At 32.3% G+C, this 25,278-nt stretch overlaps 1 protein-coding gene across 6 annotated transcripts in view; it reads right to left on the bottom strand.

The window, feature by feature from the left end:
- The window catches only part of Ehbp1 (EH domain binding protein 1), a 305,243-nt gene that overhangs the window by 78,175 nt on the left and 201,790 nt on the right, over window positions 1–25,278 (bottom strand). For all 6 annotated transcript variants that reach the window (XM_077792155.1, XM_026387183.2, XM_026387186.2 and 3 more), the window contains 2 exons: window positions 18,903–19,805; window positions 13,091–13,234 (listed from right to left, as the gene is read on the bottom strand). In XM_077792155.1, the coding sequence (XP_077648281.1) occupies window positions 13,091–13,234; window positions 18,903–19,805 (1,047 nt within the window). The remainder of the gene's footprint in view (window positions 1–13,090; window positions 13,235–18,902; window positions 19,806–25,278) is intronic.

The raw sequence follows: 25,278 nt of genomic DNA, 5'->3' as shown, positions 1-25,278 counted from the left end.
ATAAAAATTTTAGTTTGGACTTCAAGCTTCAATTCCTAGAGGAAAATTAAATGCAACATCACCCAAAATATGAGTACAATCATATCATTCTTATTTTTATAATGATATATACTTAGAACACACATATTTGAAATTATAGGAAAAGTTACTAGGAGAGATGTTTAATGATGTTTATTATTTTTACCAGTTGGATGGTAAATGCTTTTTTATTATTTGGAGAATATCTAGTGATCTTATCTAAATCTGCTACAATTATCAGCATGAGACTGGTCTCATTTAAATCAATATTTTCCAATCAACATCAAAAGTTCAAGGCTGATGTCCCACCCTACATGGGTACACAATACCTGTTACAGACTTGAATCACAAAAGAACAGTTTGCATTCTCTTAGTTCTTACCAATTAAGCCATTTGAATTAATTTCTAAAGGCTAATTTTAAAAATAACTATATTGTATCATTTTGTATTACTAATCTTAACAGTTAACCAAAGACTGATCAAATATGTACAATTTTATTTAGAGGATTCAAATATTCATATAAACCTCTGAAGACAAAATACTGCAAATCTTCTAGGACTTGCTACTAACTTACAGTTTGATCTTGCCACCTGCTATGTGAGAACAGGCTCCTATGCTAATTGAGTATAATGGATAGGTTATTATACTGGCAGATTAAATATTAGAGAAAAACTTTAATTCTGTTTTATAATAGTATTGTAATACTTTTATGATATTTCTTTTAAAGAACTATTTGTGCATCATACTCTTATGCTATATAATTATTGGAAAAACAAAAACATTTATATATACACTGTTGTGATTAGACTAATTAGATTGAAGTTTTATCCTCATTCTCTTTTAAAACTTTCTATTTATAAAATAGATTTTATTTATTTTTTTAAAAAGTAATAATTAAATGACATCATTCTTCTGATAGGTGCAAAATGCTTCACAAATAATCTAACAACAATTCCAAGGACTGTGGGTAGCAGGATTGTTATCCTATATTCTGCATATAGCATATTAATCCTAAACTTTAGCACATCAAATGCAAGCATCTCTTTTAGATATTTAAAAAATTACCTGAGCATTAAATGTAATAGTGGTTGTTTATTAAATGTATTTTTTAAAAGCAATTATATTTCAATGCAAAGCAAAAAGAAAAGAGTCAAAAATAGACTAACTTGTTATAGAAAGTGATTGGGGGAATTGAAATTTTAAAAAAGGAAATAATCAAAAGGAAAATAGTTTCTTTAAAAAGATTATATTTTTCTTGGAGTTTGTGATTACATATTAATAAAAGATTTCTTTGGATGATAAAAGGGGCTGGAATGTTAAAGCTATCAAACTCTTGAGTTTAGTTTACTTTGTGAAAAATATTTTTTTTTTTTTGGAGAGGTTTCATGTGAAAAAAATATATATTTTTGGAGGGGTACCTGGGATTGAACCTAGGGGTACTTAACCACTGAGCTACATCTCCAGTCCTTTTTATGTTTTATTTTGAGACAAAGTCTCTCTAAGTTGCTTAGGCCCTCACTAAGTTGCTGAGGCTGGCTTTGAATTTGTGATTCTCCTGCCTCAGTCTCCTGAGCCACTGGGATGATAGGTGAGCAACCCTGTACCCAGCGACAAAAATGATTTTAACACATGTGGGAAACAATGAATACTACAAATAACTTAACTAAAACTTTTAATAGTAAATGCAACATGTGAAAATCTTCATAGAATAAAAGGAACAGGAAGATCAGAAATATAAATCACAGAGATCTAGAACGATGAAATCTGCTTCCTATGGAAAAATATTCAGGGAACAACTGTAAAAGGTTAAATGAGTTATCTAATGGCATAAAGAGGGGCTAGAGATATACCTCAGTGGGATAGAGTATGTGCTTAGCATGAAAAAGGCCCTAGGTTCAATCTCCATTCCCACCAAAAACAAACAAACAAAAACCCCCAAAGGTGCAAAGATACAAATGAATCATATAAATGACTTTTCTTAATAAAAACACTTAAAAGGCAATTTGTACTTATTGCAAGTTCTCATTCAAATAATCAGTTGGAAAAATTTAAGAAAAATTAAAAGTCTCTTCATATCTGTGAGTTGTCTTTTAAGAGAAATTATAACTCAAACTCTTTCTGAGGATAACTTAAGTAGAGTCTGTCTTTATCTACCAGATAAAATGATCAAGAATTGTTTTTCAATGTGTTCAAAATTGCTTCCTAGTCTTGCAGTCTCTAAAGCTATACTAATTACAAGAGAGAATGTTTATAGTGGAGTGCTATAATTTAGTGCAGAGTTGGGAAGTGAACTCTAATCAGAGTCCCAGAATATGGGACAAGCAAATGTATGTAAGGATTTGGTATACAGACACCATTAACAAGAGAGAACGATATCACAATGTAGGATTCAAGAACAACAAGAAGCAGATGATACAAGAAGCTTTAAGTCCCAAAGTGGCAAAAGTAGTCTCATTTGTCTCTCTATAGATAGGAGAACACTAAAATCACTGTGTCTGCCCAATGATAGTCTATTCTGCATTATAGGTCTTCTGAGAAACATTTAATTTTCCTTTTATAAACCTTTACTAGAAAGAAACTCCTTATAGCAAACTTTTCATGTTTAAGCACATTTTTAAATTAGCTAACACTCAGAACATGAAAAATAGCCTTTCTATTCCTTTCATTTATTCATTGAACAGTTACTGAACACTTGGTTTTGGGAATAACAGGTTACTGCACTTTGAATAGATAACAGTTAAGTGGGAAAGAGATTTGTAATTAGATAATTATATTGGAATAAGTGTCTAGTACATAAAGATATTTCAAAACATACTAGAAAAAATGGAAAGTGTTCAGGAGCAGTATTTTACCAGAAACAATAAGAAGGGTATTTCAGAGAGAGAACAACAAATGCCTGAGATAGGAATGAAAAGAGTAAGGTAGGGGCTGGCTTTATGGCTCAGTGGTAGAGTGCTCGCCTAGCATGCACGAGGCACTGGGTTAGATCCTCAGCACCATATAAATGTAAAATAAAGATATTGTATCCACCTAAAACTTAAAAAAGTAAATATTAAAAAAAGAGAAAAGAGTAAGGTATATTCTAGATAATGCAACAACTTAGAACTGGACTGTAAAATGGAGAGAGGTGGAAGATGAGGCTAGAAAGGACTTGTAAGGCTATGTTCAGTAGTTGAAAAATTTATTCTCTTGGGTTACGGGGCTACAAGAAGGATTATGAGGCTTCATATATTCAAGTACTCACTTAAGTTATTTCCCAATTTTCTTTTTATTTTTATAAATATCTTTCCTTAGAAAATCTTTTAAATCTTCTGTGAATCTCCTATAAATTTGTATTCTCTTAGTCTAGAATTAGATGCAAAAGCCTCAAAAAAGTTGCTAACCTATACTGAGAGTACATGGATATTGTCCAATGCACCATATACTTCTATTTACATATTCTGTTTCAATTATTACAATAGCTTTACTCATTTTTCTTCGTATTCATCAGAAAGTTCTAGGCTGGTTGTATAGGAAAACAGTATACACAGTAGAAACTGCCAAAGACATTCTCAGTTAGTGGTCCTTTAAGCAATAAATAAGTGATCCCAGTAAACTCTTCAGTAACCTCTTGAAGATCTGACATCAGGATCCCACTTTTTAAAAAAAACTTAAGGACATTCCTGGGTACCAACTTTTTTTTTTTTTTAATCATCAGAATTTCCAGTTGCACTAAGAGTGGGTAGAAATAGGTTTCTCTTTCCCATTCTAGCACTTTTGACTCTCAGTAAATTTTATAATTTTATAATGAATTTACAAGTAAGAGCAGTATAAATTAAAGCACAAATTAAAGCAAAGTTAAAACATCAAAATGTTCTCTAAATGAGATCCCAGTCATTTTGGGGTAGGGGTGGGTTAGACCTGCTTTTATTTACCAAAAGTCTTTTGATCTCTCCAGAGTGATCGGGATGCTGACACTAAAGTGGAGATGGCTATTAGTCATGGTTCCCTTCCCTTTTACCATGGGCACCTATTAATCTGAGTGTCAAACAGGAAAGGCAAAACAAAAGAGAGAGAGAGAGAAAGAGAGAGAGAGAGAGAGAGAGAGAGAAAGAGAGAAAGAGAGAGAGAGAGAGAGAGAGAGAGAGAGAGAGAGAAATATTTTGCTTCCACTTTACAAATGGAAAGAGAATCAGAGACACAAATTAATTTTCTGTTTTTACAATCTTCAATTACTCCAGAAGTGAAATTAGCATTTTCCTTTTCTATTTTGTCAGCCAAGTTGTACACTCTACTCTCCCAAAAAATGGACAGCATTGACCAAATAATGACAATCTATAAGAGCTACTTAAAAATTATTTTAAAAAGATCAAATTAAGAAAACGACTTTGTTCCTAAAAAGATATCATCATGATATCAAGTTTCATACTAAATTGAAAGTCTGAAAAGCAATAATAAGGTCTAACCTCTTCCATATTTCTGAAATTGGACTTACTTGACATTTTATATACTCTTTCTTAAGTCATTTCAATATTAGCTATAATCCCTAAAAAATACCAAGTATCAGAACAAGAGCAATAGCTCTGGAATATACCATTTAGTTCATAAAGCTAATATTTTTCAAAACACATCTATACAGGTTTTTAAAAAATAATTGTTTTAGTTGTAAGTGTACACAATAATCTTATTTTTATGTGGTGCCGAGGATCGAACCCAGAGCCTCAAGTGTGCTAGGCAAGCACTTTACCTCTGAGCCACAATTCCAGCGCCTATAAAGAGTTTGACATTTGAAAAAATAAGCAACAGTGAAATGTGCAAGAAAGGGTTTTCAATTAAGCTTTAACTCTTAACCAAGAAGAGGTAGCCACAATATTTCCTATGTCACATGCTTTTAAAGACTCTGACATTTCTTCTACAGAGTGGTAGGATTTATCTATATCTCCTCTTCTTATACCTGAGTGGAATTTTGTGACTACATAAGCCAAAGTGATGTGACTCAGAGTTAGAATCGTAAAACACATTAAAGGAAACCATTGACAAAGTAAACTATAACCAATGAAAGAGAAGAAAATACTTGTAAGCTATATATCTACTATGGACCTCATCTCCAAAATACATAAGAACCTCCCATAAGTCGATACCTAAAACACCCTAACAAACACATAACTTATTAAAAATGTGGTAAGGACTTGAATATGCATTTCATCAAAGAAATACAAATGGTCAATGGGTATGTGAAAAGATGATCATCATCACTGATCATCAGGGAAACACAAATCAAAACCACAATGAGTTATCATCTCATATTTGTCAGAATGGCCGTTATTTAAAAAACAAAACACAGTATTGACAAGAATGTGGAGAAACTGGAACCCTCACACACTGTTAATGGGAATAAAATGGTATAGCTATTATGAAAACCAGTATGGAGTCTCCTCAAAAATTAAAATAGAGCTACAATGTGACCCAGAAATTCCACCTCTGGGAATTTAAATAAATAAGCGAAATTTCCAAAATAAGCGAAATCATGATCTTGAGAGATGTTAGCATGCCCATATTCACTGCAGCATTATTCACACCAGCCAAGATACAGAAACAACCTAAAGGCCCATCAACATGAATGGACAAAGAAAATGCAGTATATATGTATACAATGGAACACTATCCAGCCTTAAAAAAGGAAATTCTGTCATATGCTACAGCATGCATGAACCTTGATGACATTCATACTAAGTGAAATAAGCCAGTCGCAAAAGAACAAATACTGCATGATTCCAAATATATGAAGTACTGAGGAGTCAAATCAATAGTACCAAAAAGTGAAAAAGTTGTTGCCAGGGGCTAAAAGGAGGGGGAAATGGGAAGTTATTAATTAACAGATAAAAATTTCAGTGAAGCAAAATGAGTAAATTCTAAAGATCTGCTACACAATATTATACTTATAGTCAATAATACTGTCTGATATACTTAAAAATTAAGAGGGTAGATATCAAGTTAAGTGTTCTTACCTGATAAAATAAAAATTAAAAAAGAATCTTCCAACTATGAAAATGACATGTCCTTCCATTTATTTAGAAATTCTTTTGTTTTCAGAATATTTACAGTTTTCTGGGGTTGGGGCTGTAACTCAGTGGCAGAGCACTTACCTAGCACATGTGGGGCACTGGCTTTGAGTCTTAGCATCACATAAAAACATAAACAAATAAAATAAAGGCATGCTGTCCATCTACAACTACAAAAAAAATTAAAAAAAGAATATTTACAGTTTTCTGCTTAAAGACTTATTCCTGGCATATTATTTATATTTGAAGCTACTGTATTATTTCTAAATTTTTATTTTTATAGTATGTGGGATTGAACTCAGGGACTCACACATGCTAGCACCACTGAGCTTCATCCTCAGTCCCTAAACTTTTAAACTTTAAATATGATAATATGTATAATTTACACCTTAATAATAATATGTAACTTTTAAGTTTGAAGAGTTTTACCAAATATATACAGGTGTATTCACAAACTAAATTAAAAATTATAAATCCTTCCTTTCCATCCCTCTAAAAAGTTTGCTCATATTCCTCTGCAGTTAATTCTACCTACCCTGCCTCTAAGTAACCACTGATCTGCTTTTTGTCACTCTATATTAGTAGGTGGTAGAATTACATGCAGATTACATATAAATGTAATAATATATGTCTTTTTTGTGTTCTCACTATATTTCTGTCATTTGTTAAGGTTATTGTGTGTATCAGTAATTTGTTCCTTTGTACTGCTGAGTGATACAAGTTGAATGCATCTTATCTGAAATTATTAAGATCAGAAGTGCTTTGCATTTCAGAGCACTATAGGTTTTGAATTTTCAGATTAGGGATGCTCAAACTATATTCTATTGTATGGCTACATCATGATATGTTTATTCATTCATCTGGTAATGTATTGTCCAGTTTCTGGGTATTAGAATAAAAATTGCTGAAAACTTGTATACAAGTTTTTGTATGGTCATATGTTTTTAGTTTTCTTGAGTAAATTCCTAAGATTGGAACTGATGAGTAATATGTTTAACTTTTAAAGAAATGACCCAACAATTTTCTAACATGGTTATACCATTTTACATTTCTATAAACAATATCAGAGTATTTTAGTTCCACATTATTATCAACTCATGTTATAGTTGGTATAGTTGGGATGTGGCTTTTTTGTGGTGCTGGGGAATGAACTCAGGGCCTTAGCCAGTTTCATTGGAATATAATGGTATTTCACCATGGCTTTGATTTGCATTTCCTTGATAACTAATGATGTTAAATCTGTCCCCTGCCCTCCAACCCTGGTACTGGGTCTTAAACCCAGGAGCACTATAGCACTGCTACATATCAGCATTTTAAAAAAATTTTCAGACAGGGCCTTGCTACATTGTTGCAGATGGCTTTGAACTTGCAATATTTTCTGCCCCAGCCTTCTGAGTTACTAGGGTATAGGCCTCTGCCCCCATGCCCTGCTAAAGATCTTTTTAGTGTGCTGTTGGCGATTTACATATCTTCTTGAGAATAAGTTATTTTTGGATATTAATTTTATGTATGATAATCTTGCTAACTTTACTTTAAAAATTTATCTGTAATTTTTTTTGAATTTTTCTATGTAAATCATATTTTTGATGAATGATAGTTTTACTCCTCCCTTTTCACACTTATACCTTTTGTTTCTTGGTCTTATTTTAGGATATTCATTGTGATGTTAAATAGAAATGATAGTGGACTTCCCTGCCTTTTGTCCTGTCTTAAGTGGAAAGCTTTCAATGTTTCTTTTTTCTTTTTCTTTTTTTATTGGTATCAGGGATTGAAGCCGGGGTGCTTAATGAACCACATCCCCAACCCCTTTTATTTTTTGAGACAGTGTCTTATTAAGTTGCTTAGGGCCTTGATAAGTTGCTGAGGCTGGCCTTAAACCTTCAATCCTTCTTGTCAGGCTTTCGAGTGACTCGGATTACAAATGTGCACATTACAAATGTGCACCATTCATGTCTAGCTCAATGTTTCATAATTAATTATAATGTTGGCTATAAGATTGTAATAGATACATTTTATCAAGTTAATAAAAGTTCCTTTTTATTCATAATTTGTGAGGAATTGTGTTATTTTTCTCTTAAACCATGAATATGGTGATATTTTTCACTTTTTTTCTGTATCCTCCAATTAAAATTATTGCTAGTCTTCTTTATTCTGTTAAAATGGTCAATTACATTGCTTGGTTTTTGAAATACTAAACCATCTTTCATTCTTAGAATAAATTCAAATTGACCATGGTATGTTAATTTTTTAATGCACTACTGTGTTGTTAATGTTTTATTATGCAAAAATAAATAAGTTGAAAAAGGAAGGATATGGAAATATCTTTGGGACTATTCAAGTCTTGTTTCAGGGCTGAGGATATAACTCAGTGGTAGGGCACTTGCCTAATGTATGTGAGGCCCTGGATTAGAACCTCAGCAACAACAACAAACAAAACAAAACAAAATGACAATAACAGGGCCTGGGGTTGTGGCTCAGTGGTAGAGCACTTGCCTGGCATGCACAGGGCACTAGGTTCGATCCTCAGCACCACATAAATGTAAAATGTGTCCACCTAAAACTTAAAAACAAAACAAAACAAACAAAAAAACCCCGACAACAACAAAAAACAGTTTCACAAGCATAGGGCACACCTTTGGGTAAGTGTGAAATGAATGTAACAAACAGATCAAACTGCCATGTAGCTAGCCAGCTATGAAAATGGATGGGGGAAAAACAACCAATACATGAATACAATAGAGCTGACCCAAGAAATTATCAAACCAATAATGAGTTATCTTGTGAGATACCATGATTGTTGTTTGTCAATTTCACAATAGTCTATCTATTATTGAATCATTCAGTCCATACCTAGTTCCATACCTAGGCATGCACTTAAATCATCAACTGTAAAGAGTTCTGTTTCTCTCTTTTTTCCCCTCTACCATTGAGCTACAGTCCCAGCCCCCAAATATCTCTTACTTTAAGTATATATATACACTTTATAGATACTGAAATATAACCCCAGTTTAAGTAAAACTGCTTTAGTCAAGTTTGGGTATGCTAAGATAACAATTTGCTTAAAACATCTTCTTTTAGTATCAAAAAATTGATTTAAATTCTTTCTTTTTAAAGAAGGGAATGGGGTGGGGGAGAAGGGGAGAGAGTGCTTTATTTATTTATTTTAAAGTAGTATATCTTTATTGTGGGATGTGGCTTTTTTGTGGTGCTGGGGAATGAACGCAGAGCCTTGTGCATGAAAAGCAAGCACTCTACCAACTGAGCTACATCCCCAGCCCTAAATTAATATGCCTTTTTTATTTTTTAATACAGAAAGAACTAAGGAAAAAACAACAATTCATAAACATGTTCTACCCTTTAGGAATAAACACTGTTAACATTCTGATGATTTTTCAGTGTAAATATAAAAGAGCCTATATTATTTCAAAATGGAGAATATATAAAATACACTATTTCATATCTTTTTGTACAAAATGACATTATGAGCATTTACTTATGTCTTTAAAATATTATTTCAAAACATTAGTGAAGATCATTTTTAATGAGTACATAACAAATATATGTATTTGTATTAATTTATTTAATCATTACCCTATATTTGAGCATATAAGGCCACTTTGAAATTTTTGCTACTATAGAAAATATTGTGATGAAAATTTGCAAATCTATTTTTATTGGTGGAATTACTATGAAAAGGAATGAGCATTTCTTTCTTTCTTTTTATTTTTTGTGGTGCAAGGGATCAAACCCAGGAGGGTCTTATATATGTGAGGCAAGTTCTCTACCACCTCCAGTCCCAGAATGAGCATTTTTTTTAACCTTTACTTTTAAAATTTGTTCTAATTAGTTATACATAATGCATTTTGACACACTGTACACAAATGGAGCACAACTATTCCTTCTTCTGGCTGAACATTGTGCAGAGTCACACTGGTAATGTAATCATACATATATATAGGATAATAATGTCCATCTCATTCCACCATCCTTCTCATCCCCAAATCCCCTCTCCCCCCCCTCACTCCCCTCTACATAATCCAAAGTCCCTTTATCCCCCCCTCATTATGAATCAGCATCCACTTATCAGAAAAAACATTCCACCTTTCATATTTTGGGTTTGGCTTATTTCATTTAGCATGATCAGAATAAGCATTTCTTGATGAAATCTAGCTGCTTTTCAGAAAGGTGCGGCAATTTCCATGCTTCCAACAATGTAAAAGAGTATCTAATTTCATAAATGCTGATCTGCATAGTTTCTTAAAAATCCAAATTATAAATATATTCAGTAAGATGTCACAGACATGGAATAAAAGATGATTTAGTAATTTTATGTTTCAGTGCTAGGGCTTGAACCCAGGGGTGCTCTACCAATCAAGCTACATTCCCAGCTCTCTGTATTTTTTATTTTGAGTCTTGCTAAGTTGCCAAGACTGGCTTTGAACTTGCAATCCTCCTTTATCAGCAACCTGAACTGCTTATATTACAAGGGTGCACCATCATGCCCATTTGTCATTATTTTTTAGTATTGAATTCACACTTTTAACTTAGTGAAAAGTTTAAGTTTCATTTGGGAAATAAAACGTATAAGTAAGATTATTGGTGTCTTATACAGAAGAGATGGCTGAGAAATATTTGTTAAAAGGTTGAACTAACAAATGAATAAACTGAACGAAAGAATAAATAGCCTTAAGAGTCAATATACTTGAATTCTAGGCTTAATTTGCATTATTTGTTACTCTAGGAAAATTTAAACTCCCTTTCCAAACTCAGATAGCTAATTACTACTTTAATATCTACTCTTCCTTCACAAAGATGTCAGAAAAATAAACAAGAAAGAATTATGAGGGGCCTGGGGTTGTGGCTCAGTGGTGGAGTGCTCGCCTAGTATGCACAAGACACTGGGTTCGATCATCATCACCACATTAAACGTAAAATAAAGATGTTGTGTCCACCTAAAAAACTTAAGAATAAATATTAAAAAAAGAATTATGACACAGTACATTAAGAATATAATATCTCAAGTTAGAGTGTTTAGGAACAATTCCTAGATCTGTTACTTATTAGTTGTGTAATCATGGGCAATTAAATGATTTGCTGTGTGTCAGTTTTTCCAACTGTAAAATGGGGATGATAATATTTATCTACTTACTATGATGTTTAAATGATTTATGTGAAAGCACTTAGAATCTTGCTTGACACAGACCAAGTGCTCAACAAATATTAGATAATAATTATTAAAATAGGTAAAATTTATACATAGGTAAAATGATATAGTATATATTTGAATATAACTATATTTTTAAATTATATTTTTTAGAACATGAAAGAATTGTGAAATATTGTCACAAATATTAATTTCACAAATTGTTCTTTTTAAAATGAATATTCTTTTTTTGGTTGTTCACTTGACTTGTTCTTCTTATCCAAATCTCAGTTCAAATATATCTTCCTCAGGTCATTTAAGCCTCTACCTTAAAATTATCCTCTACTATACATACAATTTTCATACTCTATAATTATTTTGTTTATTTACTTGTTACTATCTCTCCTTTTCCCACCAGAATGTAAACTCTACGAAGGAAAAAAGCTTAATGTTTTTCAGTCACTGTGAATTGACTTGATTTATATAACCAATAAATATCTTTTTAAAGAAAATATGTATCTTGCAAGTGAATGAATCAACAAATTGATTATATAAAGATGGTTAGCTACTGAAAAACCCAACATAAAAGCTACAGGTTCTTCCTTAGAAGGAATGGTCCTCTAGATTAGTGTTTCTCAAACTTTTTTGATCCTGGTCCCAGTTAAGAATACAGTTTATTTCAAGATCTAGTAAAAATACATATCCATGTAACTGAAACAAAAATTTCACACAAACACAAACATACACACACACACGCACACACACACACACACACACACACACAAAATACTACACTAATAAAGTGTGACGAATTTTGATATTTTCTATTCTATTCTATTCCTATACATTAAAAATAAGTTACGGTAGTTCACTAAACTGATCTATATTCCAAGATGTATAAAAGAGTTGAAGTCTGGGGCTGGGGTGGCTCAGCAGTAGCGTGCTTGCCTAGCATGTGTGAGGTGCTGGGTTCAATCCTTAGCACATCATAAAAATAAATAAAGAAAATAAAGTTATTGTGTAAAAAAAAAGAGTTGAAGTTTGAAAAACAATGAACTAAGTCAGAGATAATTAAACTAGTATCTGCAAAGCCTTAAAAAAGACTATAGTTTTATGTACATGTGGTAGGCAGGGTTGTCACAGTTTTCAAATTCATGAAGAGGTTTATGTTTTCTAATATTTAATGACTTTAAATTATCATATGTTCATTATATTGTCTGTGAAACACTTCATAAAAACATGTATAAAAATGTGGTTTAATCCAAGGATGGCAATAGAAGAAAGCACTATTTCTGAAAATCTAATAAGGCTCAGGTTAAATACTGACTCTGGAACCATATACAAGTTACTCTGTCTATTGGCTTTAGTTTTCCTATCTGATAAGTAGTTTGAATATATTCATGGAATTAAGTATAATAATTATGGTTCCTGAAATGTATGGTAGGCATTCAATAAATTACAGGCATCATTGTTACACTATTATTTTCAACAAAATTAACTTCCATGAACAAAATACAGTTTAAACAAGAGTACAATCATAACTTTTTTTTTTTTTTTGATGGTGGTACTGGGAAACAAACCCAGACAAGTGCTCTACCACTGAGCATTTTACCTTACAAAATGCAATTCAACGAAAAACAGATTATTAATGTATACATGGAATTTGTACTCTAGGATCTTACTTTTCTGATAGTTGTTAACATTGCTATGTGAAAATGATGACAATATGGTCTGATAGGCATGAATTTATCAGTTCAATAAGTGTACCAGGTATTCATAATGAACAAAGTCTGCGGAAAATATTAACAAATTACTCTTCTCACCCATTAGGATTTTGACTATGATTATAATAAACAACTTATGGTTTTATCAACCAGTATTTCTCACATCATTTAGCTGCCTGTTGCAGAGTGGTGTGGCTGTGCTGGAATTCTGCTTATTCCCTGCCTTTAAAGCTGCATCTCTTCTTGCTTGTTCAAGAAGAACTCTTGCTCTTTCTTTAAGTTCTTCTTGTCTGGATAACATTCGATGCTTAAAAAGCAAAGAAACAGAATTAGACGCCAAATTTAAAGAAATAAACAAATCCATTATCAAACAAATAATCTACATTTATAAACGAATTAAAAGTTAGACAATCTGTTGAAATAAAAGGTCAGGAGTAAGGTTTTAGCTTTCTTACTAATATTACCTATACAAAATATTAATGTTGACTAAACATTTAGAATGAATACATAAATCTTGACATAAAGGAAATATCTTTACTGTCTAAAATTGGATTGAATTTAAGCATAGTTTCATTAGAACATAGTCTTATAAGTGGTGTGTGTAAATTACATATTCCTCATATGTGCTCATAAACATAGTAAATCTGTCAGCCAAAAACATTTTTTAAAGTTCTTATAGACTTTTTATGTTCTTATAGAAGTGACAACAACAATGTGTCTTCTAAATTTATACTAGATAGACATTAAATACCTGTGGCAACCATCTTTTAAATTCCTGACATTAATATTTATAGAAAAATGCAAACCTACTATATTTAAAAAATATGTAAAACTGTTTTTCTCCACTATTTACATTCTTTACAAGAAAACAATTTATCATATCAGAATTGGAGAAATATTCTCCAATTTTTAATTTTACAATGTATTTTTGGAGAACAACAGATATTGGCTATCAATGAAAATCAGTTCTTAAATGATAGCATTATCCAAAAACATAATATTTCTTTTTTGTGTATGGTAATTGGGATTGAACATGAGGCTTCGCACACGTTAGACAAGTGTTCTATAACTGAGATGTATCCCAGATCCTTTTTATTTTATTTTGAGAGAGGTTCTTATGTGTTGTCCAGGCTGGCTTTGAATTTCTCTCCTATCTAGTAGCTGAGATTATAGGCAGGTGCCACTATGCCTAGCACCATACTCCTTTTTTTCTATGGAAGTAACCAACTTCTGGCTTAAGATGGCTATTACCTTTACTCTGATGCTTAATTAATTTGACATCCTTTTCACTGTATAGTTTTTATGGTCAAGGAAAAGAAAATAGAGAACAAACTTATTACTTTACTATTATATGAAGCTTTCTCTTTTAAAAAATTAATATACCATTTTTGGGGCCTTTTTGTGATTGATATATTCAACTATAACTAGGCTGGGTGTGATGACACATACCTATAATTCCACCAACTTAGAAGGCTGAGGAAGGAGGATCCCAAGTTTGAGATCAGCATCAGCAACTTAGAGAAAGACCCTGTCTCGAAATAAAAACTTTTAAAAGATCTGGGGGCTGGGGTCATAGGTCAGTGATAGAGTGCTGGCCTATTATGTGTGAGGCACTGGGTTCAATTCTCAGCACTGCACATAAAGAAAATAAAGGTTTATTGACAACTGGAAAAAAAAAAGGATCTGGGATGTAGCTCATTATAGATCAGTGGTTGAGTGCTCCCTTAGGAAATCAGCAAGAGCCTGTCTCTAAATAATATAAAAAGGCTGGGGATGTGCCTTAGTGGCTGAGCATCCCTGGTTCAATCCTTAGTACCAAAGGGAAAAAAAAAATAAAAAAATAAAAAAAACTGTAACTATTTTTAAACTTTTTTTCTATAATCTTAAGATTTTCCTTAAAATGTACAAGAAATTATTTTTGGTATATTCACAAGGTTATGAATTATTGCCACTAATTCTGGAACTTTTTCATCACTAGGGATTTTAAAAGGATTAAACAAAAATTCTTAATAGATACAAATGAAATATATAAGTGGTAATGATAGATTCTAAGTTAATGTTGCTAGGATATAACAGAATTAGTCATTGCATTTCTACTGGTTATAATATCAATACTTTCTCAAAATAGAAAAAAAGTTTAATGAACATTGAATTTTTAGTCACGATATCAGGCTTGAATCAATCCCTCTGTCATTAATAATAAGCAAGGCAACATGAGCAGGTCACTTAAAAACTATACTGCCTTCCATTATATGATGATTAGGAATTGTGGAGTCAGACATTTGGGTTCAAATGCCACTTCCATCACTTAATTGTAGGCAAGTTACTCAATCTTTCTAAGCCTCCATTTTCTCATTTATAAAATTCAGAGAAAAACAGACCAACTTTCATAATGATAGTGTAAAGATTAAGTAATAGAGTAACACAATGAGCACTTGCACATGATAAGCACTGAATAAATATTGACTATTATTATTTCTTAATCCCTCAATTTCCTTATCTTTGAAATGTGGGGAATGAGAGTAGATCATCTTTAAGACTCTATTAGCTCTAAATTCTATAGTCCTTTAGTGATTCAACCCAACCACATAAGACTGTGAAAAACTGTCCTTTGGTCTTAAGACACAGACACAAATTTTATTTTCTGATTAGAAAATTACTAATTATATTATAAAATATAAAATTACAAAATTGTATTTTACTAATTATAGAGATTAGTAAAAAGAAGAAAAAAATCATTAGTAATCATGGTATCCAGAGATCAACACTGTAGAATCACAGTTTTTTCACTTAATACTTTATCATTTTATTTTTTTTGCAGTGGTGGGTATTGAACCCAGGGCCTCACACATGTTAAGACAAGTGCTGTACCATAAATACTTTGTCATGAGCATTTTCTCATGTCCTTATATATGCTTCTTGAAAATATGATTTTAATAGACCACCCAACATTCTATTATATAGATGTATTCATTAGACATTAGTTAACTTATTTTATTGGATATATTGGTTGTTTGAAAATTTTTCACTCTCATAAATAATGTTTTTATTTGCCCTGCTGAGAAGAAAACACAGAGCTCATGCAAGTTCTCTGACACTGAGCTACATACTCAGCCCAATAAATAATATCTTTGTGAATACTCCTACATGTAAATTTTTGTATATGATTCTGATAATCTCCTTAGGAAAAATCCCTGGAAATAGGATCTAATAAGATAAACATTTTGTTGTTTTGAAATGAGGCCTTGCCAAGTAGCTGCCCAGGCTGCCCAGGCTGGACTTGCACTCGTGGATCTTCTCATCTCAATGTCCCAAGTAGCTGACACACACAGTCATCATGTGTGGCTGATATAAACATTTTTAAGGACTTGATGCACATTATAAAATTGCCTATCAGTAATGCTGACTTCTTTACAACTGGGCTATGATTATTATTTAATGCTTAAATGATAAAAAATAAAGAGATTTTGTGAACTTTAGGCACAAAGACTTTGGAGTCAGACAGGGCTGGTTTGGAATTCAAACTTTAAAATATATGACCTTAGACTACTCTGTAAACACCAAATTTCCCACATATAAAGTATTATTCAACCACTTACTTCATTAGTTGTAAAGTTTAAGAAAGATAAGTATAAGATAAATAAATAATTGCCATTCATGTACTAAGCACTTACATGAGTAGCATTATAATTTTGTTAAGTATATAAAAACATATTAAGCTACAAAATTTCCTATAATTTAATGCTTAATTATAAGTCACAATTTTATCTATTACTAAAAAAAACACTACCAATTAAATTCCAATATACTATCTATTATAAGTAATATCTTGATTTCAGAAAAGTTAAAATATAGAAAGATATATATCTGAGAATTAATAATATAGGGCACAAAAAGAGAAACAGAATACTATCAGTTAACATATGTAATCTCTTAAAAACCTACCAAATGTCAGCATCCATATTACAATTTTTGGTGTCAAGACATTATTCTTGCCAACCAAGTGCCAAGCAAACCTTTAATTCACCTTAAGCAAAATTCAACCCATAAATGAATGGCCAATGAACAAACATGAAGCTATAAATAAATGGTGCATCCTTTAATCATATGAATAGAATCACAACATAAAAAATTTTAGAGCTAAAAGAGCTTTTAGAGATTACTTAATTTAACATACGTGGAAAATAAGATTATGAGAGTTTAAATGAACAGTTAATGTTACATTGCTAATTACTGGCAGAATCAAAATGAGAAACTAGGTTTACTGATTCTTAGTCCTGCATATTTCTAATTTTTAACCATTAATCAGTTTCTAGCTTTAAGTAAAACATTTGCCTTAAAAATCTGGCTTATATGAAAACTATTTATTGGATATTACATCTAAGGCTCATCAGATTCTGGAGTTGTCAATTACTAGCTGTGTATTATCCACTACTTATGAACACTATGTGATCATGAAAACTTTCAGATGGGTTTAACTACTTAAGACCTTTAAGATTTTTGATTAGGAAAACAGAGGCTTGCTTTGATAGCTACTATATTTCTTTGATTCTAAGAAGTATTCTTTGCCTCCGTTCCTTCTTCCCTCCCACTCTTCCTCTCTCTCTCTTTCCATAGTGGTGGGGATTGAACCCAGGAACTCACACATGTTAGGCAAATGTTCTACCTCTGAGCTATTTCCCCAGCCTCTATATTCTTTCCTAATACTTCTGGCACCTTACAATCACAGTCTTTCAGTTAACAGTCAAGACATAGTTGTCTATCTACATATTGCTTGATACTTCTGGTGGCACAACAGCAATCCCTTGACATTTCTGTCAGAAACCACTTGAATATACTCTTCCCACAGATTAGTTCCAGGACCCCCTGTGGATTTTCTGCAGATGCTCTGGTCACTTAGATAACATGGCCTACTATGCATAACTTAGGCATGTCCTTTTGTATGCTTTAAATCATCTCTAGATTACTTACAATACCTAGTACAATGTAAATGTTAATTTTTCATTTAGAAATATATTTAGTTATATAAATACACATTTAATCATAAACAAATTAGATGTTAATATGTTTTAAATTTACTACTTGAAAAATTCTAAGCGATAAAACTATCATAATTTTATTGGCATTTTTTTGTTGTAAATAAAATAATATTATATCTTGTAATTGATGATGGGACCAGAGATTCGATACAGTAAATATTAGTAAGGAAGGGGTCAAAACTGCACTATATTTCCCTTAGGGGAGAAATATAGATGCTACTGGATTTTAAACCACAAACAATAATGGAACTAAAAATACCAATTAAAATGCAAGTGAAGTATTGAATAAAAATGCTTTAAATGGAAAATACTTAACTGGGTATTTCATTTTAGAATGATATTCTTTTTTTTTAACACCTTTATTTATTTATTTTTATGTGGTGCTGATGATCGAACCCAGTGCCTCACACAAGGAAGGCAAGCTCTCCACCACTGAGCTACAGCCCCAGCCCCTAGAATGATACTTTTTTTTAATATTTATTTTTTAGTTGTAGTTGAACACAATACTTTTGTTTTATTTATTTATTTTTATGTGGTGATGAGGATTGAACCCAGGGCCTCGCACGTGCGAGGCAAGTGCTCTACTGTTAAGCCACAACCCCAGCACCTAGAATGATATTCTTATTAAAATAAAAAAACTAAAATATCTTTGACTTATTATTGTGATAAAATATTGTTTTTATAATTGATAATATTTTGATTTGAAAAGTTAACATTCTTTATCCTTTAATCTTAAATTTGAGATTTGTAATCTTGAAATAATATAAAATTCAAATACATAGCAGGTACATTTTAGATTTTTTACAGTGACAAATTATACTTCACTGTTAATTATTTGTAACATCTTGAGGTGTTCTATGGGCATAAAATGAAATAAAAAGACAGAATATCTATTTACTAAATGTAAGTACTCATTCATTCTACTAATTCACTTACCTGGACTGTTTTAGCAGAATGATCTGCATGATTTAATGTGGTTCTATCAACATCTGGATCAGACTCTGTCTGCCTCATGGAAGTACGTTTTTTCTTTGCAAGGTCTGCATCTCTATTGTATGAGTATCCAAGTTTGGAAGTAGGAGATAAACTTGGTTTTTTGATAGGTGATTCAGCATCTGTTCTGCATTCTAAGTTTTTAGAATTCTCTAATTTTTCTTGCTCCATGTTACTACTGATGTCTTGAGTCTGAAGTTTTTGCTGGTCTATCTCATCACAAATAAAGGGTGGAGTCACATCCTTCTTTTTATCACCAACATATAAGTCAGTTAATTCTAAAGTCTCAGCTTTTAATTGTCTCTTCTTGCCTAACAAAACCTGTGCTTGGGTTGGATCTGTATTGGAACATATTCCAGGGTCATCAGATCCTGAAGTCCTTCCAGAGCTCTGCTGGGACTTTTGGGGTTCTGTGTCACTTTTAGTCCGGCGACAGTAAGGGGAGACTGTGCTTGGACTGAGGTGATCATCAGGAGTCTGATGCTCACTTTCTGATTCTCCAACCCCACTATCATTTACAAATACAGAGTCATCCTGTGATAAGAAGTCTACTGCTCCACTGGTAGGCTGTCGAAGATCAGGCTCCCGCTTCAGATCACTCAGCTCTGCATAGAATTTTTCTTGATCAATAGAACTGTTTGTATCTGTTTCATAGTTTCCAACTTTATATGTGCTTTTACTGCTGTTTTCCTCTATCTGAACAACATTTAATTCTTGGCCACTGAAATGTGCCCTTATTTGATAAAGATAAGTCATAACAGTCAGTTTGTCAGGAATTGCTAATAAAACCATATCAGAAGGTTCCAATAACCGGGAAATTCCTATGCTGGCAAATCCATCATAAGCCTTCAAAGAAAGGAAAAACACAAGACAAAGTGAATAACTCAGACAATCCATACCTTTTTTCAAACAGCAACATTTTAATATTTTTGTTATTGTATAGGATACATAAACATTACTGACATTATGTCACATAAATGATATTCCAAAAGTCAGAAATGTTTAAAAGTGGGGAAGAATCAAGGAAAAAAAAAGGTTAACTACCCAATAATTGAGATATTCCTTTCCAGAAAAAATAAAAAGCAAAAATGAGACTAAAAAAAATATCTCAGAATCACTCTTTAAGATAAGGAACCAAGATATATAAAGAAATATTAGACTAAATCCATCTGAAGTGCTATCATTACTATCAACCTCTTTTCCACAGTAATGTAATTGCAGTGATTTGTGAAGAAAAAACAGAGATGCATAAGTCGAAAGGATGAACTATCTGACTACCTGATATAAAATGCAAATAAATGCTATTTAAGCTTAGAAACATAAACTTTTTTTTTTTTTGTACCAGGGATTGAACCAGGGGTGCTTAATCACTGATCCACATTCCCAGCCCTTTTTATTTTTATTTTGAGACAGGATCTTGCTAAGTTACTGAGGCTGGCTTTGAACTGGCAATCCTCCTGCCTCAACCTCCTGAGCTAGTGGGATTACAGATGTATGCTACCATGCCCAGCCAACATATAAACATTTTAAAATACCCAATTAAGACTAATTTTCATAATGAGAAGAATGACTTCATTTTTATTTTATGCATTTTGGAGAGAATTAAATGTTTTGAGTACTACAACCTAGTTGAGAATGTAAAGCTGCATTGTATTACTTTGTTAGCCTTTAAATGACTGTGGCATATCAGGTTTTTCTAGTTTTGAAGAATCAAAGCTGTTTTTCAATTATTACTATCCTGAACTAACCTTTGAAAACAGAACTGTGTTGCTAGGAAGCATTAAAAATATGGCTAAAATTTAGACTCACTCTTCAGAGAGAAGATAAAGATTCTCTAGATATATTCTTGCTTTGGGATGTTAAAATGTCTATTTTTCTAAAAACCTAGATTTAGAAGCATAATTCAAAGTTCTTCTTTAAAAGAACTATTAGGAAATTATTAACAATTGAAAAGGAATCAGTCTTTTTGCACTTACATGTTAAAGTACATTTCTACCTTTGAATTTAATCCTTGTCTCATATTCTTCCTGTAGTTTAATAAATGTTGTGGAGTAAGTAAGAAAGAAAATGAAAAATAAATTGTGATATTAAAACCTCTTCAATTTTCACAGCACTATGCTTCATAATATAGGCACCTCAAAATATTTACTAGAGAGAATAACTCAGTTGGTGTGCGTGTATAGACTTGTGTATATTTTACATGTTTTAGGAAAATTAAAGTCATTTTCTTCCTTGTGTGTCTTGACTACTTGATTGACAGACATCAATTGCAAGCCATCAGGAAAAGCACCACAGGCAGTAGTCTCAACATTTCCTAATTATCTAAAACACTGACATACTGGGTAAGATCAGATGCCACAGGTAAATGCATTATTTTTATTCAGCACTTTTTGCAGACCTTGGAAAATGATTAGCTTCCTTGTATGAAAACTCCTGCTGTTGTTCTGCTTCATTCAGCAATTCATTTTATGTAGACTAATTATCTAAAATCACTATTTTGAAACAAATCAAGTTTCTTTTATGCAAGCTCAAGACTTCATAAAAAATTTTTTCATATAGGTTAAATTCTTTTTCTCTGGTTGGTCACCTACTATCTTTTTAGCTGTTTGTGTATTAATAAAAAAGATTTTTCAAAAGGAAATTGTCTTATTCATTCCTAAGTATAATTAAATCCTTAAGGAGTCATTGCCAGTTACATTACAGATCTTCATGGAACTTAAGACATGGGCATTGTCTCTTGTGCTGCTTTAAATTCATTCAAAGGTACTCAGGGTTATTGGAAGATCTACACAAAGGTGGAAATAATGGTTCAGGTAGCAACTGAGATACTCAATGTAGATATAAGACGTTTCAAATGATGAAATGGAAAGACTAACAATTATTTAATGAATAGTGCAATAAGTAGAATCCTCAAAGTTAAAAGTCTTTCCAAAAGCCACGATTAACTGTCCTAGAAAATCTAATTGAGATTTGGGGATTGAACCAGGTTCTCAACAAATTAAGCACTTGCTCTAACCACTGAACAATACCCTCAGGTATGAGAAAAAAATTAAATGAGATACTTTTCTCTATTGGTAATATGTAAATGATTATTAAGTTCCTAAAAAATAATATAAAATATGACTTAAGCCTTAATGAGATTCCCTATATTATTTAAAAATGTTAGGAAACTCAATAGTTTCCTTTTCAAAGATTTGAATAGTTAGTTAAAAGCTCCACTTTAGGGCTGGGGCAGTAGCTCAGCGGCAGAGTGCTTGCCTAGCATGTGTAAGGCACTGGGTTCAATCCTTAGCACCACATATATCCTTAGCACCATATATATATATATGGTGCTAAGAATATATATATATATATATATATATATATATATATATATATATATATATATATATATATATGTAGCTCCACTTGGTTCTTTTAACTTTATTTGTTTACTTACTTATTTTTGTGATGAGATGTTGCCAGTTGACCAGACTGGTCTTGAACTCCTGGGCTAATGGCCACCCTCCAATCTCAGCCTTCAGCCTTCTGAGCAGTTCAGACTATGGGCTTGCACCACTGCTATCTATCAGCTATTAATGGCTTATTTTATAATGCTTATCTCTGTATTTAATTTAGCTTAGCATTTTATTAATATGCAAAAAATGCACACATATAAGAACATAATTTACTTAATTAAAAAGGCATTTCACTTTAATAGACATAAGTATTACAAAATCACACAGGAAATAATTCATGAGAATGATCTACTTTTTATAGCATGCCTACAAGACAGTTAATTTCTATGAGAAAATTATACTAATTTTTAAGGATTGCCTCTTTTTGGTGGCATATATCAATTTTTAAAAATGGCAGTTTCAAAATGTATTATTACTGGTAATAATTTTCAGAGAAATAAGAATTTTTCAATGGCATACAAATTTTTGATTTTAGAGAACAACGTAAGTATTAAACTTGTTTTGCTGGAAATAATTTTTTTTTTCTTCATGGTGTGAGGGATTGAACCCAGGCCCTTGTGCAACTTAGGAAAGTGCTCTACTACTGAGCTATGTCCCCAGCTTTAAATTCTTATTTTTTAATTGAACTTTCATAAAATTTTAAGACTTTCTTTTTCTTTTTGGTGATACTGGAGTTGAACCCAGAGACCCTCTGCCACTGAACCACACCCTCAGCCCTTTTTATTTGATTTTGAGACAGGGTCTTACTAAATTGCAGAAGCTAGCCTTGTGATTTTCCTGCCTCAGCCTCCCAAGTTGCTGGGATAATAGGCATATGTCACCATGCCTAGTCCAACACTTTTATCACCAGTGGTTTTAATGATCTAATTTAAAATAAATTAAAAACTGTCTATGCAGAGTGATGTGGCACATGCCTGTAATCCCAATGGCTCAGGAGGCTGAGACAGGAGGATCACAAGTTCAAAGCCAGTCTCAGCAACTTAGTGATGCTCTAAGAAATTTACCAAGACCCTGCCTGTCTCAAAAAAACAAAAACAAAAAACAAAAGGGGCTGGGGATGTGCTTAGTGGTTAAGCTCCCCTGGGTTCAATCCATGATTAACCAAACAAAAAAACCTTTCTCTCTAGTGGTCCTTTAACCACTTTGTCCTATGAACTCCTTTAGCCACAGACACTTCTCAGAATAATGTTTTACAATTATAGAATAGATAAGAATCAAAAGAACCAATTACACTGGAAAATACAACTAAGCAAATACTTCAAAACAATTTGGGAACCAATAAAGTATATGCTTTTTATGAGAACATTTTTTATAACCGATTTTGATAAACTTAAAAGGTATTTGTAGAAATTTGCAACAACTGAAGTAAGATAGGATAAATCTATAATTTCTGAAGTAACAGTCTAAGGTATGCCTACTACTACCATGATTTTTTAAAATCAAAATTTACAATAGAAGAAAATACTAATGTTTAAAGAATTGAAAATAAAATGTATTTTTCTCTACATCTTCAAAGACCTCTTTAATTATACCCAGAGATCACAAGTTATAAACTCCTTTTCTGGTGGGCATGGTGGTACATACCTATAATCCAAACAACTCAAAAAGCTGAGGCAAGAGGATCTCAAGTTTGAGATCAGCCTCAGCAACTTAGTGAGACCCTGTCTCAAAAAATAAAAACGACTGTATAGATCCAACCTAGATGCCCTTCAACAAATGCATAAATAAACAAAATGTGGTACATATACACAATGGACTATTACTCATCCTTCAAGAAGAAATTATTATGGCACTTGCAGGTACACGGATTGAGATGGAGAATATCATGCTAAGTAAAATAAGCCAACCCCCCCAAAATAAAGACTGAATACTTTCTCTGGTAAGTGGACACTGATCCATAATGCAGGCGTGGGAGGTATTAGGGAAGAATGAAGAAACTTTGGATTGTGCAGAGGGTGGGGAGGGGATGGGATGGGATGTGGGAATGGAAAGGATGGTGGAATGAGATAGACATTATTACTCTATATACATGTATGATTACACTAATGGTGTGACTCTGCATCATGTGCAGCCAGAGGAAGGAGAAATTATGCTCCATTTGTTTACAATGTGTCAAAATGCATTCTACTGTCTTGTACAACTAATTAGAACAAACTAAAAAAAAAAAAAAAAAAAGAAAGAAAGAAAGAAAAAGGACTGGGGATACAGTTGAGTGATAAAGCTCCCCTGGGTTCAATCCCAGTATTGTAAAATAAAGAACTACAACAACAACAAAAACTCCAAGAAAATACATTTCATTCATTTTTCAAATGAAGAATTCAATTCAGTACAAACATTTGTGTATCTAATGTGTGCAGAGTTAGGCACTTCCTTCCTTGCACACAGAAAATTATAATCCTGTACTGTGCACTGGGGTCAACAGATACATCAGCCTCTAGCCACAGTCAGCTGGCCCTTGGGGCTCTTGCAACTCAGCCCTACGCAGTTGTCCTGAAGGCTGAAAGGATCAATATCTCCAAATACCAGCAAGGAAGCTCTGATCTCAGTATATTTTAATTAGTTATATGGAAACACATATATAGTTTACTAGAAAGTGAAAAGAACCAATGTTTATATCTTTTTGCTTCTACAAACCTAGTCACCTAGGTAAAAAGTCTTGTTTACCTATCAGGTTCCTGCTCTCATTTCCTTCTAACACATTTTTCTAATGTGTTAGAACATGTTATGTAAAAGTTATGGCACAATAGTTTTGGGTGTACTTTTAAAAGCTAAATCTTAGAATTAAAACATTATTTTTTTTAACAAACATTTAACAGTTAATGAAGACCATACATATATTGTAATCTGATCCTGGACTGGCT

This window comes from Urocitellus parryii, chromosome 12 (assembly GCF_045843805.1).
Source record: "Urocitellus parryii isolate mUroPar1 chromosome 12, mUroPar1.hap1, whole genome shotgun sequence".
NCBI classification, from domain to species: Eukaryota; Metazoa; Chordata; class Mammalia; order Rodentia; family Sciuridae; genus Urocitellus; species Urocitellus parryii.
The sequence above is the reverse complement of the archived record's forward strand: the minus strand, read 5'-3'. Positions and strand labels throughout refer to the sequence as shown.